Genomic DNA, 22,568 nt, shown 5'->3' on the forward strand with positions numbered 1-22,568 from the left:
TCCGTCTAGCTTCTGTCATTAGGTGCTACGAGTATGAAAAATACGTGAGATGTCACGATTATCACGGTGCGTTATAATAATTTTCTTTTTCTGATTTCTACCTTTGTTTTTCCCAAAACCTAAACCTCACGAAAATTTTTAAAGGGCTTACCGACACCGTCGCGGATCCGGATTCAATCATATTGTGCAGTGACATTCTCGATGATATTATGTCACTAACATGTGAGTCCCACATGTGCCTGAATTCACATGGGACATATTACCAAAAATGTCATGGTGCAGTGGCACTGAACCCGCGTGCCGAATTTTCCATGGGCAATCCCGCCACGTTTTGGGCGTGATGCCTGCAGCATGGCAAGCACAAGAGCAACCACCCAGTACTCCCATTTGGTATGTCAAAAGGACCTCGATGATTTGAGCACATTTTTATAAGAATATAAAATTTAAATTCTATAACGTAACTCTAGTCTATTGTCATATTTTATTTAATATTATTTGTTTTAAAACACTAAAAGTATGTATAAAAACTACTCATAAATTTTTTTAGTTACTGGTCCGATGTGCTACGATGTGCCACCTATGTTTATTACTCTTCATCTCTATTTTAACGTCATTGATCTTTTTATACATGTTTAACTATTTATTTTATTCAAAAAATTTATATAATTATTAATTATTTTTATATCATTTTATTTATTGTTATGCATATATATATATAGTTTTACATAGCAAATTAAATAAAACAAATAGTTAATAGTTAATGTGTATAAAAAACAATAACGTTAAATATTTAGCGACGAAAATAGTGAGGGGGTCGGACATTGTCCATCCATGCGACGAATCACGGAAAATTGGAAGCCTGACATGATTTCAGGCTGAAGAATCGTTTGTCAGGTTCAGGCCCAACCTGCTATGCTAGGCTTTCAGATTAGTGGGCCAGGCTCAGGCCCGAACAGAATCACGGTTAATTTAGGGGTCGTTCAGATGGGGTTAAACTTTTTAGCCCTATGTCATATCGGATATTCGGACACTAGTTTGAAGTATTAAATATAGACTAATAAAAAACTAATTTTATAAATGAGAGCTAATCCACGAGATGAATTTTTTGAGCCTAATTAATCCATAATTAGCAAATGTTTACTATAGCATCACATAGACTAATTATGGATTAATTAGGCTCATTAGATTCGTCTCGTAAATTAGTCCAATATTATGCATGGGTTTTATTTATAAACTATGTTTACAATTTATAATAAATATCCAAACATCCGATATGACTAGGGCTAAAGTTTAACCCCTAAATACAAACACCTCCTTACCCACCTCCTGAAGTCGGTCTTTATGGGACAACCATTATGAGCTAAAAATGTATATATTTTTTTTTGATAGAGGTGGTAGACCAGTAAACCAACTCCTTTGTTTACATTAATACTACATTGAAACGCATATCTACGCTCATGTTTTTTCATCAAAGCAACTCCTCCCCTCAAGAGATAAAGAAAATTAAATTGGTTGAAATGGTCGTAACTGAAGTTAACATTGACGATGTCTACACTTTTCTGGTACTTAAAGCATGGAGATGTATATACCTCGTAAAGTTGTAATATATCCTACGTTAAGGATTACTTTTGGTATCGCCTAAGAGATGATTCGTTAGTTCCAAAATAAATTAAATTTTAGAGTTGAACTTTATCCCACCGTCGTATTTTTACCCACTGTCAGTTCACAAATCAAAACATTTTACCACTTCTACCAATATAAATTTTACATTAATGGGTGTGATATTTTGATCATTTTCCTTCTCTACCAATCTCTATTCGTATTAGTTCCTTGATTCCTATTCAAGATGTGATCAAATTTTAAAATTTTGACTATTGAAAACATTTAAACAGTTTAGTTTGAATGCATTAGGACATATCAGATGACATAAGTCTTAAGAGGCACTTCAATCGATGTAACATTTATTAACTTTTAGTATATAATTTTATTAGAAAGGACTTTTTTTAGTGTATTCCAAATCTGTTTTGGACCATCCATTATGCCTTCGTCCAATGGTTGACAGCTATCTTACTTCTTGGTGGTAAGATATCAAAATAAGGAAACATTTTACGTGCTATTAAAACATAATTTTGTATATGCATGTTAACTATTAACACGATATCATATGCTATCTTTTTAAATTTAAATTATGAACTGCAAAAACTTATTTATAAAAGAATTATCCACTGTCTTTCCGAATCATATTTAAAAACGGTCATAAAACTTGATGCTAAGATGTTAAAATTTTAAATTTGATAGCAACGCAAAATTCAGGATCATGCAAAAAGAAATGACTTGACCGCAGTAGAAATATTGAAGAACCCATATATTGAAACATACTTCCTCTGGGTTTTTTTTGACGGTGTTGACTTTTTGATTTATGTTTGATCCTTCGTCTTATTAAAAAATTATCCAAATATACAAAATTATAAATCATACTCTATGTTACTTTAATAATAAATTAATTCATAATAAAATAGTCAATATTTATATAAATTTTTTGAATAAGACGAATGATCAAAAGTAGATCAAAAAGTCAATGCCATTAAGAAAAAAATCGGAATGAGTATTTATTTGAATAGCATGGATTTAAATTTAGGGATTAAAATTGACACGCAAAACCATTAATAATAGACTGAATTGTGCTAAATTTATTTTCCTTAATTTCAGACATGCATGATTAATTTTAGGAAAGACACTGTGTTTACTTTCCGTTCCTTCTTTCCCCTCATTAATTGACATGCAAATGCAGTTTTATTTAAAAATAACATTAACAAACAATGATTGAGATTTGTTGATACTCTTATTCTCTTACCCCTACGAAGGTGAGATGGAGCAGACTCGGTTAGAAAGGATAATGTTAAGATAGATTTTAAGAAGTGACGTTATCGGTAACGACAAAAATTATTAAGGCTCGTTTAGTTACCAAAAATTTTCATCCAAAAACATCACATCAAATCTTTGAACACTTAAACAGATATTAAATATAGATAAAACGAAAAACTAATTGCACAGTCATGTGAGAAATCGTGAGAAGAACCTTTTGAGCCTAATTAGTACATGATTAGCCATTAGTGCTACAGTAACCTACATGCGCTAATGACTGATTAATTAGGCTTAGAAGATTCGTCTCGCGGTTTTCATGCCACCCGTGAAATTTGTTTTTTCATTCTTGTCCGAAAATCCTTTCTGACATCTGATCAAACATCTAATATGACACGTAACAATTTTCATTTCACCGGCTAAACATCCCCTGAACTCTGCGGCGTATGATTTTTGGACATGTTTTTTTAAACCGAGAGAAGAATGCACACGTCTATCCCATCCATTTCAAAACGGCGCTTCCTTTTCCAATTTTGCAGTACATCTAACGGGTCTTTGAATTTGCAGTACCAGCAACACTTTCAATGAATTCAGGCTCCGTTCCGTTTAGTTTCTAAAATTTTTTTCCAAAAACATCACATCGAATTTTTGACATCTAAATGAAGTATTAAATATATATAAACATTAAAACTAATTATACAGTTATATAGAAAATAGTGAGACGAATCTTTTAAGTCTAATTAGGATATGATTAGCCATACGTGCTATAGTAACCAATGTGTGCTAATGACGAATTAATTAGACTTAAAAATTCGTCTCGCGGTTTTTCGATGAAATCTGAAATTTGTTTTATAATTAGACTAAGTTTAATACTTCAAATATGTGTTTAAAGTTTTGATGTGATGTTTTTGCAAAATACACTGTCCGTCCCAAAATTCACCAATTCCTGTGTTTTTAGATTGAATTTTTGGACTCTTCGTCTTATTTGAATTTTTTATGATTTATATTTTTATTTTTATTACATGATAAAACATAAATAGTATTTTATTTATGATTATTTTTTATTTTTTAAATAAATTTTTTAAATAAGACGGTCTAACGTACCGTAGACAAAACTCGTAAACCTGTTTTTTCGACGGAGTAGTATTGTGCAAACTAAACAACCCTCAACGAAAAGGCATGAAAAAACACTTTCTGTCCACGAATCCGCCATCTTTTCAGAAAAGAAAACCACACAAATAGCTCTCAAAAACAATAAAATAATTAAAAACCTCCGGCGATGTCGCTGATGTCCCATCAAATCAATCACTGGAGCTGAACGGTCGGCTCTCCTGTTCATTTCAACTGCTCTCTGGGTTGGGTTTCTGCTTTACCGTCTCATCTTTTTACCCTTCCCGTGCACATTTCGAAGATTCAAAGCCCAGAAGCTTCGAATCGAGGTGAAAACCAGAGACGCCAGCCCAAGGGCGGCGAGGCGGTCGAGCTCCAGGTGTCCGGTGGCAATGGCGATCGATCCGCCCATCAAAGCATGTTCTTTTCATCTCTCTGTCTGTCTGTCTATCTGTCTCGACTGACCCCATTTGTTGGGGGTCATTTACTTCGCTTGTTTATATCCCTCCTCCGGTTGATTTTTTTTTTTTGCCACTGAACGAGTTTTCTTGAATCGTCGATCGATGGCGGAGCACTTGAGCTAAAAGTTCGTATCTTTCTTTGATTTCATCTTCTTGGCTTCCTTTTATTACTATTATTGTGATCCTTATGAGGAGGAACGTTTTCTTGAAAATTTTCTCATGTTTCCTTCCGATTATCCGTTGCTACAGCTCTTTCCTATGGTCATTTAATCTTCTTGGAGATTTTTCTTCCACTTTGATCAATTTGAATATTTGGTAGTACTACTCATTGTTGGATACGGGTTCTTTAGTTCAATGGATAACTTGAATATAATTTGCTCTGTAATTTGGTTGGTTGTTCTTCAGAGGAAGAGAGGGAGACCATCAGGTTCCCTGTCCCAACCAGTGAGGAGCAAAATGGAGCAGAAGATAGCATTAGTCAACCAAAGGCTCGCCTTGCTTGACAGCAGCAGTAGCAGCAGTGGCAGCGACAAGGATGACGAGTTTGAGCCGGGGGTGAGATCTTGCATCGAATGCTTTCACACTAATTTGATTCAGACATTCTTCTTGTTGTTCTAAATGGACAAAAGGGGAGATGCATATACTACAATTTGATAGGACAATATACTCTTTCCTACCTGCTACCCTGAATGGTTCATGTATTGTGGAATATCTTTAGGAGTATGTTGGAGCGTAACTCTGAACACAAAATTTCTGACAAATTTCCGATGTTGAATTTCTTAAAGATAGATTAAATTTCAACTGTTATTGTTGTCAGGTCACTTATGTAGACTTTGATGCCAACCATTTCTTTGCCTTTTTTCCGTGTTATTTCTTAATTTCATTCCAGCGTTTTCGAGGTTATGGTTTTTCATGTAAATGCTCATTAGTCATCAACATCCAGTAACCCCCATTATCAATGATGTATTCAATATGCTATCAAGAATATATCTTTTTGTAGCTGCAGGATTATAAGCTTGCTTCATGTTGTTGCTTCACAGGCTGCAGTAATCGATTATGATGATATGGATGACGTAGTGGAGGTTGCTCCTTTGAAAGTAAGGGCAGCGTTGCTTTACTTATCTGTTTACAATGATACAAATATATAGTATGATATGGACTACATCAGTTCTATTTAGAGCATCCCTGTTAACACTACATCATTGTTAGCACTACATCTAGCAAACAGTATTTTCAATCGCACAAACTCACAATATCTATCTTCCCTTTTATCTCATAATTTCGTTTCATGATTTTTATCTCAATAACTTGTTGATTAACCGTTCTGATTGTTGTTGGATTTCCTTGTCGCACAAGATGCTGAGGCCAAAGGAAGTGTACAGTGAGCAAAGAACGATTCCTGCCGCTCCTCGAACATGCAATACCCAGAATACTAGCAATGACCTCACTAAAACCACTAAAGTAAGATATGTTCACCAACTCTGTGTGTTGTGAATGCAATATGAGCATTCCTTACGTTGGAAAGAAATTGTAAAAGGAGTTCCTATTTCCATCTATATAATGCCCCTAAAGATTTTTTACAATATAAGTCTTAGCATTTAGGAATTTGAATAGCTGGCTCAAATCTCCAGTTTTCATATTCAAATGAATCACATAATGTAATACTGGAACACATCTCTAACTTTTATTTCACTGGACTTAGGCCGCGTTCGGGCCATCCCATAAGTTAACTAACCCTCACTCATTTTCCGCATGCACGCTTCCCGAACTGCTAAACGGTGTATTTTTTGCAAAAAATTTCTATAGGAAAGCTGTTTTAAAAAATCATATTAGTCTATTTTATATTTTTTTAATAATTAATAATTAATTAATCATATACTAATCTATTACTACATTTTCCGTGCCACTTATGCCCCTCTACCGAACAGGGCCTTAATTTCGTTTCCAATTGCTATATAATGTGTATGAAACCATTGTACTTTTGTTCTCCATCATTCACAGGTGTCTGTTAAGGGCCAAAATAAATATCTAAGGTACTCTAGCTCTCCTTGTTTATGAAAAAACTGCAAGTATAGTTTTCAAGCTTGTTCAATCACAGACACCTGTGTTTTTTTTAAAAAAAATCTAGTGCTGAGGAGTGCTGTGGATCTGCTATGGAGAGAGCTCAGGAGGTACAGGCAAAGTTACCAGCAGAGCATCCTAGCTTTGTTAAGCATATGTTACAATCACATGTTGTCCGGGGATTTTGGCTGGTAAGGTTTGTTGATTACTAGCTTTTCTCATTCTTTTCAAATGCTGAAGACTTAGATAATTGTTTCTTATGAACCGTGTGTGGAGAAGCACCTTCAGCAGAAACATTTAATTTGCATTTATATACTATTAAGAGATTTTATTCGTCAAACAAATGCTCTCACAAAATTACTAGAAAGTAAAAGTTTAAAGCGTGTTAGGGATCTTATTTGAAACTTCCTACTGCTCTACTAACATGTTTTAAACTTCCAATCTTTTTCATTAAATTTTGTTTTAGGAAGGGAAGTCTCACACGAACAAGTTATACCCAACTTATGTACATTTCCCTGCATGTCAAGTTATATCCAACTATTGTACATTTCCCTGCATGTCTTAGCTCTGACTGCTCGAGTGCTAGTGATTATTAAAATGGCTGATTCTAGTTCTGCACAGGCCACCTGAAAACTCCCGTTTGGTTTTCTCTGCATTTTAATGTTGTGCTCCTCTGCAGGGTCTACCCGCCGACTTCTGCAATAAGCATCTCCCAAAGCATGACACTGGAATTGTGCTGGAAGATGAGGATGGGACCAACCATGATACGACATATCTAAGTAGTAAACAGGGACTCAGTGCTGGTTGGAGAGGTTTTGCGGTTAACCATGATATCAAAGTTGGCGATGTTGTGGTCTTTCAGCTTGTGAGATTAACAAAATTCAAGGCAAGTGTTCCTGAAATGTTTTGTCAATTGCTTGATTTCATTCTCACTTGATTGTTCCCTAATAATCTTCATACCGATTTCTTGAGTTCCTTGTGGATTTAGTCCTCCATAATCCAATAATAAAATTACTTCTTGTTTCTTTATGCCTTACATTCAGGTGTATATATTGAGAGAGAAAAACTTTGGCACAACTGATGAAGCACTCGGTTTCTTGAGTTATGATGCGTGCAAGAAACGGAAGATATCAAGTGAGTGGATGTTTACCTTGTTAGTTTTGTGCCTTGAAATGTGTTAGACATGGGTATAGGCTAACTACTGAAACTCCTGGATCATGTGCTGTGTTCTATATGACAGAAGTTACTGACAATGCCAAGCCTAAGGAGGATCCAAAGACTACTAGAGTCAGTAGCAAAGTAGAAATTACGGACAATGCCAAGTCTAAGGAGGATCCAAAGCCTATTAGAATCAGTAGCAAAGTAGTTCGTGATGATACCCAGAATTTAGTCAGCGAAGCAATAGATGGCATCAGATTTTCAGACTCAGAAATCAGCTTTGAGGATGTGGCAAGCTTCAGTAACTTCAACATCATCGTGGACAGCTTGGTCATCGACTGCAAATTCCTGGATCATCAACGCAGGACGTACTACGAGCTGTGCTGTTCCCAGAAGTCATTCCTCCACAAGCATCTGCTGAGGCAGTTAAACCTCAAGCTGGTTGTGGGGGTGATCATGGAGACGATCATCATTGCCGAGGGCATCAGGGCCTGCAAGGTGAATACTTCCTCCCATGAGGACTTTCTGATCTGGAAGAAGACACTGGAGTCCTTTCAGCTGCTGGGCATGAACGTCGTGTTCTTGCTCAAGCGCGTCGACGATCTCCTTGGCCTCGCGGCCCAGCCAAGAGATCCATCAGAGTGTGACAAGTACAATGAGATGAAGCGGGAGCGGTCTCGCACCGGGGAGAAGATGAAAGCCCTGGAGTCCAAGATGTCGACCCTGAAGGATGCACTGAAGAAGATTGACGCCGAGATGGAGGAGATGGAGTCAAGCCTGAGGAAGTATGACACTGCGTTGCAGAAGATCGCCACCGCACCATGGTGATCCTGCTACAAGTCTATAACAACTGCTACTACCTGAAACATTTTGGGCTCTTCTTTCCGAGTTTCAGAGAATGGTGATGATGATGATGATGCAGTGAGAAACCTTCGTGGTGAATGACTGTAGTGGTGAATCCTGCTAAAGCTCTAGGACAAACCACATTTTTGTGTACATTTCTTCAGTTGCTACCACGCAGCTCAGTACCTACCTATAACCTAGGACTGTTCAGCTTCAGCAACCTGTGTAGCAACTAGGATGCTGTTTTCACACGGCAAAATCGTGTAACAAAAGTTGTAAATTTGGGGGGACGAATGCACTGTAAACAGTAAACAACAGTGCAGGAAATGCGAGGAAGAAACGCAATATTACTGCCCTTAAACTATTTCTGATTTCCAGCCATTCAGTGCTCACTGTTGTTGGTGCCTGCTTTGTTGGTTGGTAGGGATGCGTGATCTGAGTACCGGACGCAACTGTGCAATTGCAAACGAACCGTGCCGGTGCAGGGACCGAATCAAGGCGAGAGCAAATTAGCTGCAACGGCATCTCTGCATCTGTATCAATGGTGTACGTTTCAGGTTCTGCGGCTGCCAATCGATATGAACTCAACAGAAGCACAGGCAGCAGCACAAGTCCTACAATGTCCACTAAGTGAACTGCCATGTAACTACTTAGGACTACCACTGATCACAACCAAAATTTCTCACAACATGCTAATGCCAGTCATTGCAAAAATCAACAAGATGTTAGCTGGCTGGTTACCACTGTCATTAGGAGGAAGAATAACAATGATAAACTTAGTCATCTCAGCTATACCGACATATTACATGTCATGTTGTTTATGGCCAGACATCAATTGAAGCAATTGACAAACTCAGAAGAGCTTTCTTATGGAAAGGTGCCTAGTCGCCTGAAAAACGGTTCTGTTATCCAAACAACAAGGAGGTTTAAGTATCAAAGATTTGAAGACACACAATATAGCACTGCTAATGAAAACTGCAAATAGGATCTTAACAGAAAGTGATCAACCACTAGGAAAGTGGTTCAAAGCCAAATACATGCAGAACAGTATACCAAGAACACTCCTATCTGAGAATTGATGAATGCCAACATCCAAAGGCTAATCCCAGTCACAACAACCATATTGGGGAGAGGAAGCACAATACTATTCTGGAAAGATAACTGGACCAATAATAGACTCATGCACACATTCCCCATTCTATTTTCATATGCAGTTGACAAAGATTGCACAACTCTCTCACAATTCTAGAACCAAGCTTGGACCATCCAACTGCACCCAAACCTATCTACCCAAGCACAAAGGAACTATAACTCATCATCAATAACTACTATCCTGATGATTCAACTCCAGATGAAAGACAATTGCTACATCCCACCACAAAGATAATAACTTCAAGTCTATACTATATGATAACCTACCATGGATCACTAAGGCACCCATCGAGATACATTTGGATTACTGTCATACCGAACACATGCAAAGTCTTCCTTTGGCTAGCCTTCAAAGACAGATTAAACACAAACGCAAATAGGACAAAAAAGAAATGGAATGATAACCCGCACTGTGAACTCTGCCCGGCACTAGAAACAGCAGATCATATCATTCTCAGGTGCAAAGCAGCAACAGAACTATGGGCAAGTCTACAACTATTAGAAAAAACCAACACATCAATTTCGGTATGTAACTTTATGGATAGAATAATAGAACAAATAATGGACAGACATGCATTGAACCCGTATGGTTCGCAGCATGTGCATACACGCTCTGGAGAATGAGGAACAAAAGAGTGTTTCAGCAGCAAAGACAAACCTTACCAGAAACACTGAGACAGATAAAAAAAACTATTGACTTATGGAGCCATCGTGCAAACAACTCAACCAGAAGGACGATGAACCAATGGACTGTTTGGCACCTCTAAAATCTGCAAGCTTTCTTCCTCCTTTAAATTTTTGTTACTTTATTTATGTACCTGAAAGAAGCTGGAAACTCTTCTTTCCCTGTACATCCCCCACCCTCCCCTTTGTACTTCAACTTGTAACACCACCCTATTTTATTGAAATGGATACAAGATAGAGCCTCTCCTACCTTCTTATTCCAAAAAAAAAAGGTCCTGCGGCTGCTTGGCTTGGCACTGATGCTCCCCGGCAAGAACCGTCTCGGTGCCAGCAGAATCCACGGACCACACATGCATTCATCAAATGGGCTTGGATCAATGCTATTATAGTATTACAGGAGTGTTATTATAGTCACCGATATACAGATTCCATCATTATACAAACTCATATATTAGTGGTTGTAATGACCTGTCATAATGACATAGACGTGAATCCTCTTCTTAAATTAGAACTACTGTATTTTATTAAGGTGTTTCATCTTACCTAGTAAGACCTATTATTAAATCCTCCCAGCCATTGATTATATTTATTTTATTTATCTAATATCAAATAAGTTTCAAACCCTTAACTAATGAATATTAGCAGAAAAGGAAAGCAATGATGCACATAATTGCCCTTCCTAAATTTGATTCATGCATGCATGCGCAATTTAACTATTAGGGGTAGGACAAGAAAACCGAGTTATATACGAATGAACCACACGTCCATGAATTCAAAAATCCTTTTGTTTGGAGTCCAAAATATATAAATGCTGTTTAGATTTCAAAACACTTGAAATTTTCATGTCAATTTAAAGTTGTTCTCTCAAGATCGACATCCTATATCAAGTTTGAATTCTATTGAATTTCACTACTTAGTTTAAAATTATCATTGAAGTTGAAGATGTGGATATATACAACGTTCATATTTTTTTTAAAAAAGTGCATTTGCTAATTGTAATTAGATTTAAAAATACTGAAACTAAGATAATTGCATAATTACTTACTTTATAGTAAGAACGTATGTTATTGTGTAGACTAAAGAATGTTTGTCTCTTTCCTTTCTCAATTATGATATACTTATCAATTAAGGTATAAAAAAATAACAAATTAAACTCCGAGAAGTATACATATATTCACAACTCCGTTTTTTTGCAATTTGTAAAAGTAAAAAAATTAACTTACGTTCTCATGGAGTGATATATTATACATCTATATTGTTACATCTTTTTTAACTATTTGGATGCCATATAAAAATGATAGACATTCTTTCGAGAATATAAATTATTTTTCATGATTGACGGGATGGCACTATACGAACGACAGATACGTTGGTAACCATCGGTGTTTAACATGGCTATCGAACATAAGTTGGTACAAATATAGAAATCCACTCCATAAACCAGTTGGGTTTTTCTTTTTTATAAAAAATCAATTCCCAATAAATTATGTTTTAATTTCATAAACCGTTCGGGACCGTTCAGCGGTAGAAGGTACATAGAAGCACCCTTTTTAAACCCTAATGGCCACACCGTGGCTGCTTGTAGCGTGTTTTATAATGGCTCTTGATCCGTCGCTACTTTGTTACAGAATGGAGGTGGTCGGACCAGGGTTAACTAACCCGCTGGTTACCTTGGTAAGTGCTTTTACCTTTGGGGGTATGAAAATGATATATCGCAGGGTAACATCACACTTAAACAATTTTAGATAATAACTTATTTTCAATAAATTTTTGTTTGGTTTTCCTGATTCGTCGGGGTTGTCGTGGTTAGCATCGGGGTTACGTTCTTGTCTTTTTGTTTTTTTTACTTTTATAAGACAATTTAAAATTTTCAACCTTAAATTTAGAATTATTTTGAAGTTTTTTTAATCATAGTATATTTTTTGACCTTTGCTCTTAGATAGTTAAGAACACGTGTATAAAGGTTTTATTCACAGACTAATTTTGATTTATAAATGTATCATTGCATTTTTTTGAGAAAATACCGAAAGATGGCAACTTTAGCCCTCGGACGGTAAGGTAACCCTAGGCCGGACACGGCCACGTTACGTTCCAGCGAGCGGCTGCCGGAGTGTCCGGTTACCGGTGGCCGGTGCATGATTGCACACCCGATCTGGCAACGAACACACACTCGCCGATTCGCCGGCACGAGCGGATGGGAGTAATGCGATACCACATCACCATTTACTCCTATCGGCATTGCATCCACGGTTTTTTTCTATTCTGTTTGCATGCTTTCGCTGCACACATTTTCTTTTCTCCTCTTAAATTTTATCAAAGATTCACTCCAAATCCAGTAGATCCAACCAAATATTGGCAAGATAGCATCATCGAAATTGCGAAAAGATTAAAAGAAAGGTGGATTTTGAAGCAAAGAATGGCCAGCGTGAAGCCAACTCAGCGAAAACTCCTCTCTATAAATTCTCTCCTAAAATCACTTGGTCTCGCTTTTGCTACGCTTACATCGAAAGAAAGGTTTTGTGAGCATATTTTGCATGGCCCATGCCACTCTCGGCTCGCCCGAGCCGGCACGGCCCCGGCTCCGGTGCGCCGACGCCCGCCACCGCCGCCGCCTGCTCGTCGTACTGTGCATCGTCGGCGTGGCTCTCGCCGTCGGCGTCGCTGTGTCGGTGGCGATCGCCGTCTTGGGGAGGTGGAGGACGACGCCCGGTGATCGAGGGGCGCCCCGGGGGCGCGCGCCGACCGAGGCGATCACGCGCACGTGCGGGGTGACGCTGTACCCGGAGCTGTGCGTCAGCACGCTCATGGGGTTCCCCGGCGCTGTCGGCGCCGGCGACGCCGAGCTCGTGCCGATGTCGCTCAGCGCGACGCACCGCCGCGTGGTGGACGCGCTGTACAACGCGACGGCGCTCGGCGGCGCCGCCGCGCTGCTCGCGGGCGCGCGGTCGAGCGCCGCCTACGACGACTGCGTGGAGCTGCTCGACGCCGCCGGGGAGCTCCTCTCACGGTCGGTCGGTGCCATCGCCGCTCCGCCGCCGTCGCCGGAGTCGGTCGACTCTGACACGGCGGGCCGGGACGACGATGACGTCATGGCGTGGCTCAGCGCCGCGCTAACGAACCACGACACGTGCCAGGACAGCCTCCAAGAAGTCGGCGCCGGCGACGATGACGACGGCCGCATCAAGCCACAGATGCTCGGCTACCTCGGCAACCTCGGGGAGCACCTCAGCAACAGCCTTGCCATCTTCGCGGCGCGTGGAAGGCCCGGTGACGAGCTCTCCGACACTCCCGTACACAACCAGCTCCACCGACGGCTACTGACCACTGACGACGGCGGCGACGCTGCCAGCTTCCCAAGGTGGGTGAAACAGAACGACCGGCGGCTGCTCCAGGCCGCCGCCGCCGAGATCGAGCCCGACATGGTCGTCGCCAAGGACGGCACCGGGACTCACCGGAAGATCCGCGACGCGATCAAGGCGGCGCCGGAACACAGCCACCGCCGCGTCGTGATATACATCAAGGCCGGCGTTTACATAGAGAACGTCAAGATCGGCCGCAAGAAGACCAACCTCATGCTCGTCGGCGACGGCGCCGGCAAGACCGTCGTCGTCGGCTTCCGCAGCGTCCACGACAACTACACCACCTTCCACACCGCCACGCTAGGTACGTAGCACCGTGCCCGTGCGTGCACACATGCAAAAAATGGCGGAGTAGTCTTGGTGTGCTGATCGTGTCGTCTTCCTCGCCGCAGCGGTGGCCGGAGCGGGCTTCATCATGAGGGACATGACCGTGGAGAACCGGGCCGGGCCGGCGAGGCACCAGGCGGTGGCGCTGCTGGTGAGCGGCGACCACGCGGTGGTGTACCGGTGCGCCGTGCTGGGGTACCAGGACACGCTGTACGCGCACGCGCAGCGTCAGTTCTACCGCGACTGCGACGTCGCCGGCACGGTGGACTTCGTGTTCGGCAACGCCGCCGTGGTGCTGCAGAACTGCACGTTGTGGGCGCGGCGGCCGCTGCCGGGGCAGAAGAACACGGTCACCGCGCAGGGGCGGCGCGACCCGAACCAGAGCACCGGCATCTCCGTGCACGGCTGCCGGCTCCTCCCGTCGCCGGAGCTCGCGCCGGCGCGGCGCGGCTACCCGACGTACCTCGGCCGTCCCTGAAAGCCGTACGCGAGGGCGGTGTACATGATGTCGTACATGGCGGACCACGTGCACGCCGCCGGCTGGCTCGCCTGGGACGCGTCCGGGCGCGCACCCGACACGCTCTACTACGGCGAGTACCGGAACTCCGGCCCCGGAGCGGCCGTCGGCGGGCGCGTGTCGTGGCCGGGCCACCGCATCATCAAGCTGCCGGAGGAGGCCATGGAGTTCACCGTCGGCAGGTTCATCGGCGGCTACTCGTGGCTGCCGCCCACCGGCGTCGCCTTCGTCGCCGGTCTGACCGTGTGAGCTGACTCATGGTAGCTTAAGCCATAGCTAAACTTGCATTTTCCTTAGGATTAGGTGCAGTAAAAGCATATTTAGTTTTCCAAAGATTACTGATTAATTTGCAAGTCGTTTGGAAATGCTTCATAAGCATGAATTTTGATTGACAAATATTAATGGCAATTAATTGAATTGGGCACCATATATAGTACCATGACTGAAAAAGAATAAAGTTGTAAAAGATTATACAAAAACAAATATTTCTGCAATGTGGGTGTAATGGCAAAAATTAATTGTTTGTCTAACTACTACGTCCCTGCAGCAATGAGACGGAAGGTGAAAATGGCACAAGCTAGCTAGCTACCCTGGAATTAAAAGATGCCAAGCAAAAAGGAAAAAGCTCCTTTAGATTGTCACTTAGTCTGATCACAATTGAACAGAGAATATATGCTCTAGAAGATCGAAAGAACCAAAGCATAATGCGAGAATATCAGAGAGTGGCCTATAATGAACTATTGCCACAAAATTCCTAGTACAAATTCGTAGATAAACATTGCGTATTTATGGTCCTGATTTATTGTTGTACAAATTAATTGTTCTGTGTTTCAGCAATACTTTCTAGGGGATTAATTGTGTTCAACAATGTTCAGCTATATTTCCCGGCAAAGCAGTAGCAATATATCAACATCAACAAAGGCGACTGATGGTAGCATGTAAATAATCTAAAACAATTATATCCAAACCTTGCACATAAATACATAATCATGTGTGATCATCTGTCCATGGACCATGGTCCCATGCTCTCTCATGAGATTCAATCCTGCTGTTTGGGCATGGACGGAATGCATTCAAGTTTATATATCCATGGTGTTTTCGTCTGTCATTTCCTACTTAGCTGAAAGGCCATTGATCAGTGCCTTTTGAAAGCAAGTAGAGCCTTTCTATCTCAGCAACCAAAAAAAACCAAGGGTACAGATTCTTTTGCTGCCAAAGTAGAAGCCAGAATATATAGCAGAATGCAAGATCCAAGATTAAAATTGTGACTTTGTGAGGCAATGTGGAGCCCTTGGAAGAGTCGATATTGAGCACAGTGATTTGAGTCTCAGATTTAACAAGCAAAATTCAGCCACATAGAGCATTCCCTCCACATTCCCTTCCTTTTGTTTTAACTGTCACCGGAAGTATTAAATTAATAATCCCGCCATTTCATGTTACAAAATGTTTTAGGTTTATCATAAGTTGACTGAGACTATAAACTTGTAGCAATATTACAAGATGTAATTACTTTCATAAAATCAATCATTGAATATATTTTTAATAATGACCTAGTGAAAAAATATTTATATAATATATTTGTTTCGTGTTTGAAATATTGCTATATTTTTCTACAAAGTTTGCTAAACACGGAAAAATTTGGTTTACGACAAACTCAAAACGGCTTATAACATAGAACGGAGTGAGTTAAAGTTTTTCATTCGGTCATAAAATTAATCAACACGTTTTTTCATAATTAATATGTGTGTTTTCTCATTCAAATATGACTACCAGCCCAGTTCTAAAATTTTTAGAGACGGGCCAGTTTCTAAGGCTGAAATTAGAGAAAAGTGAGAGAAAACAAAACAAAAGAAGGTGTACATCCGTTTCAGTTCAGAGTCCAGCTTTGATGGGCACCCCGAGATGCGATTGGATCCATGGCGCGGCGCGCGGCGGGAGGCCGGCCTAGTTGCCACCGCCGAGGCCGGTGGCGCTCTCGACGGCGCCCTGCGCGCCCGCCTGCTGCGCGAGGCCGCCGCAGGAGGAGGAGGAAGAACGAACGGCCAGCCGGCCATGTCCTCCGCGTCGTCGTCCGATCGTCCCAGCCAGCGGCGATATATGGGCCGAAACGGGACCGCAACGAGCCGACGAGCATGGGGCCCATTACATATGGGCCTTAACGGGATTGTGACATGCGTGAGGCCCACAATGGATGGGCCGGAACGGGACAGCGACTAGCAAAGCGGCCTGTCACGCATGGGCCGGACGGCCCGTAATGATCATGTGTAAAATGCAACAATATACTCATAATCCGTTGTAGTCTAGCTGGTTAGGATACTCGGCTCTCACCCCCGAGAGACCCAGGTTCGAGTCCCGGCAACGGAAATTACAGTTTTTTACATTTGTTTTTTCACATTTTCCCCTTTAACACGTATAGTCACATATCATTTTTTTTTGGGGGTTCACGCATAACCTGCCAGGTGTACGTGTAGAAGTGAAGGTGGCCAGCATCCTTGCAACTTTGTGAGCCAAAAGCAAGCCAAAGACGACGACGATTGGGTCTCTTTTTTCCCCAGGAAAAGATGGCGCAATCAACGCGCGGTGTTGCTTAAACGCTAAGCCCCCCGAGCTTTTTTTCCCTCCCAAAAGAAAAAGAACAAAACTACTACTACTACCGCTGCTGCTAGTGCTACTTCGTTTCGGTTAATTTTTTTCCTGTTTGGTGGAGTCCGCCTCAACGCGCCCTAACCTCTTTCTTTCCCTTTCGCTCTTCGCTTTGCTTTGATTTGCTTTGCTTTGCTTAGCCATGTCACACTCTCGTAATACACAGGTCAAGTTCATCCCCTTGCTCTGCAAAGCCAAGACCAATCAGGCGAGGCTGGGGGCAGATCAGCATGGACACCAGTCTATAGCTAACACGACAGCATCACAGCTTCACTAGCACGAAACAAGTAAAAACCGTCGGAAAACGTGAAGCTGAAGCATCCACCAACCTAGTCCGCAAATTACCACCGGCGGTTTCTTACGTGGTAGCTGTTTATAGCATATTTGTAAATAAATTTTTTTATATACGTGTTATCGGTATATTCTCAGCGATATAAAAACAAAGACTGAAAATTAACTATAATAAAAATCTTTTTTTTAAGGTCACCGGAGGGAAGAGATTTCTCACCTGAATCTTTCCATTAAAAACGAACCGAAAGGTAGTTTGGAGAGAGATTGAAGGTGATACATATTAATAGAATTAACAATTTAAATTTTGCTATATAAGTATAAGCAGTAATGAGAAGATAAATTTTGTTAGATTTACACTATTATTCGACGTATCACGGCTATATGTTAGGGAGAGAAGAGGGAGAAAAACAACGGGCCGAAGAAAGGAGAAGACCATGAACAACTGTACATCAAAATCGTCAAAATCATTCTTGCGCCACTGGTTATGCCAAAAACCATGAAATTATTGTAAAAACCGTAAATTCTTAAAACGGAGAAGGTCGCACGCAAGATTTGTCACGCTAATCGTGAGGTAACCGCGGTAAACTCTGGTTCGTTTATCTCACGAGTCACGACTCGCACGCGTCGTCGGATCACCTCTCCCAGACAGCCGACAGCAGAAGCAGCAGCAGCAGAGGCTGCGGCGACGAGTGTCCGAAAGCCGACGGCCACTTCGCCGCGCTTTTCCCCACGAGAGCACATGCAACCCAACCCAACCACTCGACGCCATCATCCATCCGTAAAGCGGCAGGCCAGGCCACCCCCGCAAGAAGCCAACAAAGGCGATCGACCACTCCCCCACTGACCACCCACCACGCATGCAATGCAAGCGCCGCCAAGAACCCGAGACCCGGCCGCCGGAGGCGCGGCCAGGCAAGGCCCCCCGCCGGCGCATGCGCATGGGCCGCCGCCGGTGCAGCCGCAGCAGCAGCAGCAGCGACACTACTACTACGAGGAGGAGCAGCGGCCGCTGCAGGTGAGGCGGACGACGACGACGTCGTCGTCGTCGTCGGCGCTGGCGTCCTGCCTCATGGCGGCGGCGTTCCTGGTGCTGGCGGTGGGAGGGGCGGGCGCGGCGCTGTTCATCCTGTTCCGGCCGCGCCCGCCGGACATCGCCGTGGCGGCGGTGCGGCTGCCGGCGTTCGCGTCCGGGAACGGCACGGTGGCGTTCACGTTCGAGCAGACGGCCGCCGTGCGCAACCCCAACCGCGCGCCGCTCGCGCACTTCGACAGCTCACTCCGCGTCGCCTACGCCGGCGGCGAGCTGGGGTCCGTCTACATCCCCGCGGGCCTCATCGACGGCGGCCGCACCAAGGACATGTCCGCCAGCTTCGCCGTCCCGGCGTTCGCCGCGGCCACCCCGGTGCCGCCACTGCCGCAGGAGATGGCCGCCACCTCGGCGCAGCAGCAGCAGCAGCCGCAACCGGCGGCCGCGCCGGTGATGGAGGTCGACTCGCTGCTGGTGGTCAAGGGGAGGGTGACGGTGCTGCGGGTGCTGACGCACCGGGTGGAGGCGGCCAAGGTGTGCCGCGTCGGCGTCTCGCCGGTGGACGGCAAGGTGCTCGGCTTCCGCTGCTGAACACTCGGTCGTAGCCTTTCCGGTTTGGATCAAACCATAGGACATCACAATATCAAGGTCGAAATTTTACGGCAAAAAATGTGAAATTTCTGCACTCCAAAGTCCAAACTGGTCTTGAAATATGGTAGATAATACTATATGCAATGTGCTATCTTGCTTAGATATGACCATTCTTCAGACATGGTGAAACACCAGAGTATTTAGCAATCATACTATGGTTGTTCTACATCAAAGTCCATCTCAAGTTGTTGCATGCCAAATTATCGACTACAAAAACCGATAATCTGGCAACGAGGCTACGATAATGACCTTTCTCCAGCTGAAAACGTCGACTCACAGGACATTCCATGCCGCTTTGCATGGTATCGAAGACGACAGATCTGAGCCTTGGTACATCCACTAGCCTGAAACATCAATTATTACATGGTTAGTTTGCAAGAAGATAAGTATACTACTTTCAGATGTCGAAAAGCTGAATCTACACAGCTCTTAGCCGGAAAGCACAGCTCGAAAAATTCAAGAATTTCGCCGTCCGTCCGTCAGGATGGATCTGGATCAGGTCACCATATCTTGTTCCTGACTCTCGCAATTGACAAGTGTTCGGGAGAAGCCTGAAAACCAGAAGGAAAGTCTTTGTCACAGAAATGACAACAGGAAAGGAAAAGGGCATGCACTTCATCAATGATCGCAAGTTGCAGCTGAGTGTGATAGTGCAAATCAAGTGTTTGTTAGCCTTAACAATCAACCGCTGTTAAAAACAGAGATAGGTCATAGTAACACCTGAGAGATTCCCATATCTCTTATGTGTCGATGAACAATCGAACATAAACTGGAGGTGCAACTTGAATTCATATGCTCAACAAATTACAGGATGTAAACATGTTCAGAGCATTAGTTAGTCAAAATTGATAGCAATGGGACCGACTTTTAGCCATGGAGTACAAATGCATATTTCCTCCAGAAGCATAGATTGCAGGTAAGGAAATTTTACGTGGACTTACTGGCACTAAGAAAATAATGTCGCAATCCTTATTTGATCATTATATAAGATCTGGGCACTAAGACAAAATATATTTAATCTACATCAAAAAATGATTTGTTTGGTCATAAACTCCGACCTAGCATATTTTTTTTTGTTTACATGTGGTTTATTTGGTGATTGATGATTTTTATACTACAAGGGAATGTGTCTTAAGGTGGGAATTATTAGAGATATGATCTGAATTTTAGTATGCACTTTATTATGATTATGATATTAGTTTCCTAAGAGTATCTCCAACGGTGCCCAATATATGTCCCTAAATCTTACTTTTTGGGAAAAAAAGTTGTCTAAAAGTCAATCGCCAACGGTGTCCAATATCTACTTCCAAATTTACGTTGCTCCTGATATTGATCCAAAATTAAGCTAGATTTGAAGGTTTTTTTGGTGTTCCCTATCACTCCAGCCAGGAAAAATAGCAAGACTATTGGAGGTTGGGAAGATTTAGAGGGAGAACAATTTTAGGACAGCTCATAGTATAATAATTTTGGGACTTGATTTTTTGCTCTCCCTTGGAGATGCTCTTATATGACTTGTGGTCTTTTTCTACTAGAACTCAGTTTTCTAACAAGACTTATAAGTCTTTTCTTATTAGAACTCTTAGATTTTCTCTTTATATATTGCTTATAAGCTGCACGGGAAGGAGTGATGGTCCAATGCTATTTTCCTGCATTGCAATCATCTTCTCATGTTGTTTATTGCTGGTCGACGCCCATAATTTTTCCCGTAAGAGTTTCCATGTAAAATTCCGTGTCTTCACTGCATATTTATTTTTCTAACAGATTCAAAAGGAAGCATGTGTGTAAGAAATATGAATAAGATCTGAAATAGTGCAAGGACCTACCTGAAATAGCAAAAGGGTCTATTTTTAGGGAATATAGTTTTTTGAACCAAATTTGTTTGTGAATCCGACAACTAGCCTACTCACTGATTCCGTTTCAAAGATGAACTCAAGATAACTGTTTATGCACAGAAATCATTGATAGGTCCATCATGCTACAAAATATAATGAACAAAGACGCAGTGGTAAACTCATGATCAAGTTTTTCACCAACACCAAGAACTTCTTAAACATTACAAGTCATAATCGGGTGCACTTCATAGAGCTCATCATTCAACTTGGCCAGATTCCTTTGGGTTCTGGTATCCAAATACAACTTGTGGAATTAAGATAGCTTATCCAAATTCAACTTGGCCAGATTCCTTTGCATTCTGTATGAATGTGCCTAAACAGGAATATACAAGCTCTTAACTTGTGGAATTAACAGAATTGAGTATAAAGAAAGATATCACATGAACCTAAGAACCATGCCAAAGTTTGTAAAAGCATATGGCCTTGCAGGCTGCAGCAGTTTCAATTTGGCTGCCATTCACACTCGAATTCATTTCTGAGATCTTCTGGGTACTGACAAGAATGGTCACACATAGTTAAATAGCTCACATGACCCTCAACGATATAACTTTCAGGTTTAATCAAGGGGCAGCAAAAGTACCATAACTATTTTCACAAGGCAGACAGGCTGAAAAAAATTCAAGAACCGATTTACTTATTAACATATATACACCATTAATAACACAACTTGCTTTGATGTCGTAGAGCCATTACCATCTAAATATATCATGAAAGGCAGATGGCAGATGATGCATATAGGACATAGCATATATACGAGTTATTGCTAATGCAAAAATGGGTAGACCAAATAAAATGTATAATACAATAATTGCTCACCAATTTATATCCCCCATAAGCCGCAGGAATACGTTGTTACTGGTCAATAAAATTAATTTGAGAGAGAGAATGTATTAAACGATATATCTAGTTGGAAACTTGGGATCATTCTCTTTGCTGCTGTCTTTAATATTTGTAGCCTAAAATCATAAGAAGGCAATCATGAGTTAATCCTTTTGGGAATTAGCACAAAACTCCTACAAAAAGAGTTCACCAAGGAATCACCTATTTTAAACATGAACTCTAAAGCTGCAGATAGCAAAACTGCATAATAAGGATTAAGGATACTGAAAAAGGTATGGCCCAATCTCAATAGACATCTTCAATGCATGAGGTTTGTTCAACTGAACCCTAAATCACATTTAGAAACAGGTTATTGTTTGTACTGAACCAAGCATTGAAGGAATCAGGGATAAATTGAGTGGGTTAATAATAAGACGATGGATCATGGATCCCCAATCTACACCACGCCGGCTCATGCGAGGCCGCCCGCCGGAAGGACTGAGCAAGAAGAACGATACTTTGGATCACGATTCGATTATATATGGGTGGCCGGCTGCGTCACCCCCTCAGCAGCATCGCGTGAGGAGGCCGTGCGGGGGAGGAGCCCGGCCGCACCCGTGGCTCCGGCAGGACACACACAGGAACATTTTTTTTATCCTTGAGGACCATAAGATATCACTGTTTTCTATGTAAATGTAAAATTAAATACCT

General features: G+C 42.1%; 2 protein-coding genes, 1 long non-coding RNA gene, 1 other non-coding gene and 1 pseudogene across 4 annotated transcripts; 4 read left to right on the top strand and 1 right to left on the bottom strand.

The window, feature by feature from the left end:
* The first annotated feature begins 2,869 nt into the window (after positions 1-2,869).
* Positions 2,870-8,867, top strand: LOC102706788 (B3 domain-containing protein Os01g0234100-like). The gene is given in 10 exon segments (XM_040528955.1): positions 2,870-2,883; positions 4,516-4,558; positions 4,839-4,988; positions 5,474-5,530; positions 5,790-5,894; positions 6,435-6,536; positions 6,539-6,685; positions 7,174-7,380; positions 7,538-7,628; positions 7,735-8,867. Coding segments are annotated over 10 exon segments (1,662 nt in total). The 3' UTR covers positions 8,481-8,867.
* A 3,979-nt stretch (positions 8,868-12,846) lies between these two features.
* On the top strand, positions 12,847-15,499 carry LOC102703264 (annotated as a pseudogene).
* A 1,324-nt stretch (positions 15,500-16,823) lies between these two features.
* On the top strand, positions 16,824-16,898 carry TRNAE-CUC. Its single transcript has one exon. It is a non-coding gene; the product is annotated as a tRNA-Glu (tRNA).
* Positions 16,899-18,176: 1,278 nt separating this feature from the next.
* On the top strand, positions 18,177-20,136 carry LOC102703539. The gene has a single exon (XM_006645623.3). It carries the CDS (start codon positions 18,331-18,333, stop codon positions 19,084-19,086), a length of 756 nt encoding a protein of 251 aa, XP_006645686.2. The 5' UTR covers positions 18,177-18,330; the 3' UTR covers positions 19,087-20,136.
* An 863-nt stretch (positions 20,137-20,999) lies between these two features.
* Positions 21,000-22,480, bottom strand: LOC107304510. The gene is made up of 3 exons (XR_001550627.1): positions 22,080-22,480; positions 21,855-21,994; positions 21,000-21,351 (listed from the first exon to the last, which is right to left on the bottom strand). It is a non-coding gene; the product is annotated as an uncharacterized LOC107304510 (long non-coding RNA).
* Positions 22,481-22,568: the final 88 nt, after the last annotated feature.

The sequence above is a fragment of the Oryza brachyantha genome, chromosome 1, assembly GCF_000231095.2.
Source record: "Oryza brachyantha chromosome 1, ObraRS2, whole genome shotgun sequence".
In the NCBI taxonomy this organism is placed as follows: Eukaryota; Viridiplantae; Streptophyta; class Magnoliopsida; order Poales; family Poaceae; genus Oryza; species Oryza brachyantha.

Bases quoted from the DNA above. Each gene is read 5' to 3' on its own strand.
- LOC102703539 (XM_006645623.3), top strand. From the start codon at position 18,331: ATGCAAGCGCCGCCAAGAACCCGAGACCCGGCCGCCGGAGGCGCGGCC.